General features: G+C 38.6%; 1 protein-coding gene across 1 annotated transcript; it reads right to left on the bottom strand.

Annotated features, from left to right (window-relative positions):
• Positions 1 to 24: 24 nt before the first annotated feature.
• On the bottom strand, positions 25 to 9276 carry taldo1 (transaldolase 1). Its single transcript, XM_003450789.5, has 8 exons — positions 9077 to 9276; positions 4821 to 4944; positions 4054 to 4161; positions 3339 to 3470; positions 2583 to 2758; positions 1338 to 1535; positions 485 to 630; positions 25 to 365 (listed from the first exon to the last, which is right to left on the bottom strand). Exons 1-8 carry the CDS (start codon positions 9174 to 9176, stop codon positions 333 to 335), a joined length of 1017 nt encoding a protein of 338 aa, XP_003450837.1. The 5' UTR covers positions 9177 to 9276; the 3' UTR covers positions 25 to 332.

Here is a 9276-nt window from a genome sequence, read left to right as displayed (position 1 = left end):
CCATGGTCCCTTCTAGTAGTCATATGACATCATTCACAGAGACTTGGTTAAGCCTCATAACATCTTTTCAATGAAGCCGTTTATTTTTTCCTTTCAGGTAAAAATTTCTGTTAATAGTCAGACAATTTTATAAACAAGCTTGTTGGTCAGTACCAGCCCAAGAGAGGAAAGGTTTTCATTTGGGAGAAGGATCCCTGGAGTTTGATCAGATGAGGAGGGGAAGGCCCACCGGTGCTTTGGACCTTTTAAGAAGGAGGTAACCTTCTTAACTGCCTTGGTCCCCAACTCCTCATACCTCCTGTCACAGGGCCAGACACACCCACATGTGTCAATTACTGCCCGTTCTTCACACTCAGCATTTTCTCCTTCAGAGGCAAAAAAAAAAAAAAAAAATTAGTATTAAGAAACAGGATAACTTGGAGATAGCTTAGGCAGACAGCATAATGCATGTGTAATATTTATTTGTTTAATCAATCAATCTTACTTTGATCATGGTCTCCAGCTTCACGGCGTCAGCAGCAAACTTGCGGATGCCGTCAGACAGTTTCTCCACAGCCATGCGATCCTCGTTGTGCTCCCAGCGGAAAGTCTTCTCATCCAGGTGGACCTTCTCCAGATCACAGGCCTTGGCTGCAAAAATCAAAAACATCAGGTTCAATGTGGCAGCAGAGAAAGGCTGCTTACAGATTTCAATCAAGAGCTGTCCTGATGCATCTAGAATACTCTTCTCTGCATTAGGGAAAGTATCCCTAGGTTTTGGGGAAACATACACCAGAAGATAATTAAACAAGTCCCACTTGTATAGAGCAATAGAAAATATTTTTTTAAAAAAGCTTGTGCTTCGGATCTTTTAATCTGTTTTAAAAGGTGATACTCTCCAGACAAGATGGGATGTGTTGGCAGACTTGTGACTGGTCCAAAAACCCCCAAAGTGCATTTTTAGGTCTGTTTAGTTTTTAGATAAGGCGACTGTGGTACTAGAGTTTAGTGCAATGTCACTAATTCAGTGTGGCTCACAGAGCAAACGCCCTTTCTGTTGACAAGGAAACGTCTCGTAACAACAAAAAGGTGTGATGATGCATGTAAATTAAAACAGGTACCAGAACCGCATTGCTCTCATCAGTAGTACAGAATGTGCTGTAGCCAGAAATTATTTTAAAACTGAATGAAAAGCTGTTTCTGGTATAATCCAGTTAAAAGCCTCAAACCACAATCATCTAGGGTAGATCAAAGATTCAATCAAGTTCTCATTTTTTAATCCACCAAAACATAATTGACACAAAACTGGTAAAACTAATTCAGAGAGCAATATTCTGCATCAAGTCAGAGAGCAGTACCTTTCTCCACACTCAGCATCTCCGTGACAGCACTGTGATCCTGGCTGAGCTCTGCCAGCAGACCGGGGGAGATGGTGAGCAGGTCGCAGCCTGCGAGGGCTTTCACCTCCCCTGTGTTTCTAAAGGAAGCCCCCATCACAACAGTGCTATAGCCAAACTTCTTGTAGTAGTTGTAAATCTTGGTCACACTCAGCACACCTGGGAAAGAATAAATACACAACCAAAGAAGAAGAGGTCACCAAATGATCAAGATACAACTGTTGTAGCATTTTGTAGCTGAACAGCAAAGTTTGATTTTTAAGGTAATGGTGTCAATCAATCCAGTTTTCAGTTACATGGCTGACTCATTATGTTACCACGCTATACACCTGCAGCATCAGAAACTCTAATTACATAAATGAATTATCCCAGAGGTGATTGGTCCAAACACCAAATCATGTTCTTTACTTTACCTCAGACAGGTGAGCTGTCACAGTGTCACTGTAGAAGTTACAATTTAATCGTTGTCTCATCCACTTACTAAAGCCTGTATAAATGCTTTCCCCTAACTGCATATCATCTGGCACCTCCACAAAGCTAAAGCAACACTGAGCACATGCATTATAAGTGAGCTACTGGGTCTCTGACCGTTTTCTTCAGTAATTTGTTATCCACTTGCAGAAGCTTCAAAGAAGTTTCATTTATTTTAATTACAGCTCTTTTTGACACATTGATAACAGAGCTAATAGAGACAAACTGTGAGAATACAATTATGCAGAAAAAAAAAAGAGGATATGATGCACACCCACCTACAAATCAAACCATTTTCAGCTCATCTGACGAGCAGAGTTGTGATTATACATTTCTTTTCACTGAATGGCTTCCTGATGCTATTTCTGCATTAACTGGTTTACCTCCAGCACCTGGCAGACACTGCTATTTGTCTGTTTCATTAGTTCAGTTTATTTTAATATGAATATTTAATAGAAACTTTAGCAAAATTAAAAGATTTATTTTTATTGTCCCCTCCAGGGACGGAGTCACTGCACATGACAATCAAGACTGGAACATGGTTAATTTCTGCCTCAATAAAGGCAATATGTTCAAAGGCTTGATGCACAGCCTAATTTCTGTTGTGCATCACTTCCTGTTTTGTTTCTAACACAAGCAACCACAGAATAATACAGTCAATGAATAAAGTAAAACAGGATTTACTGCAAGTCCGTTTCACCCTTTTGTATCACCCCATAACTTGAGTGTTTTTACCTGGATCTTCATGGGGCTCGTAGCTTTTGCGACCTGTATTCTCCTTATACCAGTCAAGGATGCGTCCAACGAAGGGCGATATAAGTGTTACCTTTGCTTCGGCACAGGCTACGGCCTGAGCAAAAGAGAACAGCAGCGTCATGTTGCAGTGAACACCGTGCTTCTCCTCAAGCTCCCTGAACAAACAAAAACGTTATTTTTTAGAACACATTCATAACAGTAACAAGTTACACAAAATGTTATACCAGGTCCCATTTCAAGCATCTTCTCAAGGAGCCAAGATCAAGATCATCATGAAAACACTAACATGTTGTTCTTTAGCCCACTGACTTCTGAGGGGTTTCTTTCTTTCACTTTTTAGCCTATGGGTACTGTTGCACTAGATATGAGCAGCCATTTTGCCAGAGGAAAAGCTACATCATGTTCCTGTTTACACTGGTTTACAACAAAATTTGCTGATTTAACAGCAAACAGTGGTTTGTTTGCTGGGTTTCACACTTGTTGAGTAGCTGTTATTGCACTCATGCTACATGTGCTCCTGTTTGTGGGGAGAAGTAAACACAGACGTGACTGACCAGTGAAATACACCGGCTGTGATTTTATGCAAATGTGTTCTGATGTTCAATGTTTATATGTTTGCTATAATTCATTTAACAAATATTGGAAAGCAGTGCTTAATCTGAGCTCAATTAAAGGGCTCATATGTTGGGGTTTCTTTATCAGTAACAGGACTGAAATAGCACATTTCATACTCACTTCCCAGCTTGAATTCCTTCCCATGTTGATGACAGCTTGATGAGTACGCGTTCCTTGCTAATGCCTGCCTCTTCATAAAGTGCAATGAGCTTCAGGGCTTTTGCAACCATTTCATCTTTGTCAAAAGACAATCTGTGACATAAATGAGAACCAACACAGCTGTTTGGCATTTTAAAAATCTAAGAGCAAGTCTTCTTTGCATTATTTGTTTTGCGTCTGTGGTCATTTAATCTGTTTCCTGTGACAAGAAGTTAAATGGTAAACAGCTTTTAAGAGATTGCTATAAATGCCATCCTCTTTATCTCAATCAGTTCACTATTCAGGTACTTTTTTCCCCATTGGTTTTAGAGAGAACACATAAATTATCAATTTGTATTTCTCAGAGAAAGTTGATTAGCTTCTACCAGTTGTTTATTATCAATAACACAACTTAGAGCTGGTTAAAAAGAAAAAAGAAAGTCGTTAAAATCTCCAATTTCAGGCTCTTAAACATTCCCTAATGCTCTGAATGACACTAACATATTAGGAAACACTTACGTGCTGCCCTCTAATAAAAGGTTTTTCGTGCAAGAATGGCATCTTATCTGAAACTCCTTGAATTTGCCTCATTGCTTAAAGCTTCTCTTTGTCTACTGTGTAGATTTGAAAAGCTCAAGCCAGTAAACATTTCACATCTTGTGTCATTAATAGCACTTTGTTATAGGTTTGCATATACCTGGCATCCACTTCAGTTGAGACTCTGCCTGGGACCTTCTTGAGGATCTCAAGCCCAAAACTCACAAACAGCTTGTCCATGGTGTTTGCTACCTGCTCGTCTTCGGTTCTTAATGGAGACAGAGACAAAAAGGCTGATCATCTCCAAGTTTCAGTTACAATGACAACAAGTCAGAAAACCAATCAACATTTCTTCAAAATGTTTAATTTTAGAACACATTACACAATGGCTGAGAAGTCCACATCAGTAAAATCATAGACTACTGTTCTAGCTATGTGTTTACTGTGTTTTTAACATGTTCTGTTCACACAGTGTTTTAGTTTACCATGTAGCTTTGGGAAATCAAGACAAACGTGTTTTCCATCATTCGTCATATTTTCCCAGAGTCATGAAAGGTGTTTTTAAATACTAAAACCTCATCGGCATGAGAACAATGACATGTTGTTTTTTTAGTCCACAGGAAATTAAACTACTGAGCCTCACAAAATATGATTAATTTAGTTTTATAAAGTCTAATTAAACTCCACACCACATGAAATCATATTAAAAAAAAAATCCATCAGATATCAGGTTTAAGCAGAAAAGATGCACATTTTATTGGATTCACTGCTGTAAGTTAAAGAATGTCCCGAGAGCTTCCACAGAGGAGCTGTGTAATGTGCAGACATCTAAGAGGCACAAAATATCCCCCAGTGTAGTCCAACATCTATTTAACTAAAGGACGGTTTAGCCACAGTGTGTCTGACCCATTTGTGCACTATACTTACCCGCCCTTGGCGATGCCATATTTGATGGCCTGATCCACCAGCTGCTGGTAGGCTGGCATCTTAGCAGCAGCCAGGATAAGAGATGGGTTGGTGGTTGCATCTTGAGGCTTGTATTCGTCAATGGCTGCCGTATGGGAACACAGATCAAAACAGTTCAGTCACATAAACACCCCATTAGCCAGGCTAGATTAAAGCAGGAGTACAGAGAGGTACCAACCGTGCGTTTAAATATATTAAATATGTTTAATCTGCAATAATAAATTACAGATGAAACAAAAAAACAAACCAAACACAGCATTAACCACAGGAGGGATGCTGTTTCAGACGCAGCCCCTTCTGAAACATGCTATGCTATTTGGTAGTCCTTTAAAAACTGCTGCGAAGTGACTAAAAGCAATGCCTTTGTGGTACAGTGGTTAACACATTCATCTAACACATGAAAGAGCCCTGGTTTGAGGTCAGGAGGTGACCCAAAAATACAGCCTGAGGATGGAGGGCACAACCTACTATACTGATGTTGGTCCTGAACCTGGATAAATCAAAGTTGTGTCAGGAAGAGCATGTGGTGGTTTAAATTTTTTTTTTTTTTTTTTTTTTAAATCCTTTCGAAATCAACATGTGGATCCATCTACTGTGGTGAGCTCTGGGGAAATAATGATGCAACTGAAAGTACCCACCAACTTACCTGCAAACTGTACCACTGATGGCCAATAAACAGATCACATAGCAAACTTTATTACCATTAGATAAATACTACATGAAGCAAAAACATTATTTTAAATATTCCACCACCTTAGCTTACAAAGTATAATTAAAACTAAAGGCCTATGGAAACATTATACCTGGAAATGTTCTAGGACGTCTGTTGATCATATGGGGCAAAACAGAAGGACAAGAAACTCTTGGCTGCTGTGCTTAATAATTAATTTATCACCTTATATAAACACCAGCCTTTCCACACATCAGATCTATATTAAAAACAATAGTTTTCTGTTGCCATACCCAAACCTGCCATACAAATTTATATTTTAACTCCCAAGCTAGGGCGTCAGTTGTAACAGCTGGGACGTGCCAACAAAGACAGTGTATTGCAACAAGGACAAGTGTATTCTTGTGTGTCAATAGCACAGTTAAGACTGGTTATCCCACTAAACAACTACAGTTTAGATCTTCCTTATTTTCAACTAAAATTTATATCACTGTTAAAGAGGACTGAAAGAACTGACAGAACAAGAAAATAACTCACTCATCCTGACTCAACATACTGCTGCCTACAGGTAGAAAATGGTGCCATCTACTGTGCAAACATGTACAGTCGCCAAAAAGGAAAAAAAAAGGAAAGAAAAAAAAGACAAACTGATTTTTGTAATTCTTATATTCTACACTGATTAAGACTTTAATTGCACCAGGCCAAGCGTAGGGCAGAGCACACCCTGGACAGGTCGCCAATATGCCACAGGGCTGTTGTGCAACCTAATCTAATAATTAATATTCAACTCATGAAATGTTTAGTGGCAGAAAAACATCAAATTACTACAATCCCAAAAATGTTACAATAAATTAAAAGAACCTAATGTCTTTGATGCATAGCAAGTCTCAAGGTATATAATAAATGTATGCCTGAGTCTAGAGGCCTTAAAGAAAACAACCTGTTGCAGTTCACAGGACAGAAGTGGAAATTTTTATTTGAAATGCATGAGTGGTGCGGCCTTTTCACACACCACAGGGTTTTATGTCAGCACTGAATAGTAGCAGCATGGTTCAGTCAGAGCTGCCAGCTCTTCATCCACCGAACAAAGGCTGTGTCTGTCCTGTTGCACGTTATCTCTCAACCCCCTCCTTCTACAGGTCAGCGGGTCTGAACTGGACACTCATGATCATCTGCTCAAGTACTGCTGATTATGACAACATGTCCAATACTTAAGGTTTGACATTAAAAAAAGAATCCAAAAAACTTCCACTGCCAGAGGTGTTTAAGCAGGTAAAATACAGTAAAGTTTCAGGTTTTGACATAAATTTGATCATAAACAAGATATATATATATATATATATCTATATATATATATATATATATATATATATATATATATATATATATATATATATATATATATATATATATATATATATATATATATATATATATATATATATATATATATATGCCAGTGTAATTACATTTACACACACTCTACTTCAGAGCTCCTACAAATAAACTGACGATGGCATGTGCAGAGATTGGCAGTGTTGCCACTTGCATAATTTGGTAGGTGAGGGACATTTAAAGCACATGAGATCACATCTAATTACTCACAGCACAAGAAAATGAAAACATCTTTTAAATCAGTGAATGCGTTTAATTTGACTGGTCAGTTAAAATGTTAAAGACAAGTTTGTATACTAAACATATATCCATAATCTACCTGCAAATACATAAACATTACTGCCTTGATCTGAATGTCAACTCAAAGTCTGTACTGATCCTAGTAGACAAATCACATATTTCTTATGTAAACTTTTGAGTCTTTGTTCAATAAGAAACCCTAACAAAATGCACATTTTCCTTTAAAACGTCAATATTCATGCCGGCTAATTAGTTAACAAGTAGCCAAATTTCACAAGAGCAACCTCCACTAAGTTTTAGTCCACTGCTGAGAACTTTTTAACCCCTCACTTCATTAAATTAAGCAAGACTGTGTTGGTTAACTGTGTTTCACCATGTCTTCATGTGAAAACAAACCTGTTTCTGCTTGACCTGGTCTTGCAACACGCATGTCTGAACTTGCAACAGGTGAAAGACGAGAAATCACATTTAAAACCTAGATTACATAAACCAGAACCAGGTCTGCATTTCATAAAAGACAGACGAGCAGTTGGGCAAATCTTGACTGACCACTTCTCTTTTCACAGCCCTCTGCAAAACATCTTTGTTTTTGTTTTTTTATTGATGGTGATGGTGACAGAGGTATTCACAGCAGTTAAGATTAACATGTGTATATCAGCATTGTGTGACAGAGACAGCTGATTACAAAAAGTGTTTGCTCTTTCTGGAAAACTCTTCTACTTGTTTTTACTCCTGCTGTAGTACAAGCTGTTGGGTTACATTATTCTTCCTGTAAAGCAGGGATGTCAAACCCATTTCACATCATGGGCCACATACAGCCCACTTTGATCTTAAAGTGGATCAGACCAATTCGATTCAATTTCACTTACTTATATAGCATCAAATCACAACTGTCGCCTCAACAAACCAGTGAAACGTGACACGCCTGCTGTAAAGCATCTGCAAACTCTACTAGGAAAAATACATACTTCTCCAAAGTACAATTAAATCTAAAAGTACACAACTATGAATACCTCGTGATTATTAGATTAATATATACTTAAAAGCCAACGCCTGCTTACTGTTCTCTCCACTGACCAATTCTTGTTAAAACTCTAATTTTAACTTAAATGGACTAGACTATGTTGCACAGCATTTTTATTATGCCCATTCTTAGTATGGAGGCATTACAAACACATTTGTTTAAATTACAGGAACTAAACTAAGATTATAGTTCAGCAAAAGGCTAAAGAAATAAAAGGTACACAGATCTGGGGATATCAGCTTTCCAGAGTCATGCCTGGCAACATGAGTCCAGTTCTGTCGTGTCATCCTGACTGTGCAGGCTGTGCACGACGAACCATCTGGTTTTTCATCACAGTGTAAATCTAATGTTTTTTCCAGCCCTGTTCCTCATTCTGACCTATTGAGAAACATGAGCTTTACCTCTGTTACAAGAACTGGACAAACGAGGAAGGATAATCTTATTTTACAACCACTTACACAGGCAGTGTGCACACAGTAGTCTGCAACTTTGGTTTGCCTAATCGACCTTGTTTTCACATCGTATACATGTTCTTTTATATAAAGATTATAATGTCATTTTTAATAGATTAAAGAGAGGTATGTTATTATTCAGTTTGCATTGATTGCTAGTGCAGCTAATAGTACGTAGACACATGTTAAGTAACGTTAATAACCAGTAATGGGATCATCTACTTCAGTAGTTAACAAGCAAACTAATTTCCAACTGATATAAAACAGTTACATAGCTAACGTTAGCCGGCCTAACTAAATACAGTCAGTTCGATGCTCACACCCACTTCATGACATCGACACCACCGCGGTCATTCACATCAAAGCTGGATCTTTCCTCGTCACTTAGTTAGCATGCTAACCAGCTAACGTTAGCATGGGATCAAGCGGGTTTTACCGTTGAAGTCTCCGGTGTCTGCCACCACCACAGTGTGCTTCTTCAGCTGGTTCAGCGCCGACTCCATCTTTCGCCGTTTGTCTGGTGACCCACTAGACATAATGAGCCGAGACTGGGACCCTTTTATACACACAAAACACGTGAGACCGGGAGGAATGTCACAGCGTCTAGCGTAAGAGGACGGGAGCGCGCGGCGTAAA

The sequence above is a fragment of the Oreochromis niloticus genome, linkage group LG1 (genome assembly GCF_001858045.2).
Source record: "Oreochromis niloticus isolate F11D_XX linkage group LG1, O_niloticus_UMD_NMBU, whole genome shotgun sequence".
Taxonomy (NCBI): domain Eukaryota; kingdom Metazoa; phylum Chordata; class Actinopteri; order Cichliformes; family Cichlidae; genus Oreochromis; species Oreochromis niloticus.
The sequence above is the reverse complement of the archived record's forward strand: the minus strand, read 5'-3'. Positions and strand labels throughout refer to the sequence as shown.

Excerpts from the sequence above, each read along its gene's own strand:
- taldo1 (XM_003450789.5), bottom strand. The coding sequence starts at position 9,176 with ATGTCTAGTGGGTCACCAGACAAACGGCGAAAGATGGAGTCGGCGCTG. Across the intron at positions 3,471-4,053 it reads TCAACTGAAGTGGATGCCAG|ATTGTCTTTTGACAAAGATG; the intron begins GTATATGCAAAC and ends TTTATGTCACAG. Across the intron at positions 2,759-3,338 it reads GAAGGAATTCAAGCTGGGAA|GGAGCTTGAGGAGAAGCACG; the intron begins GTGAGTATGAAA and ends TTGTTTGTTCAG.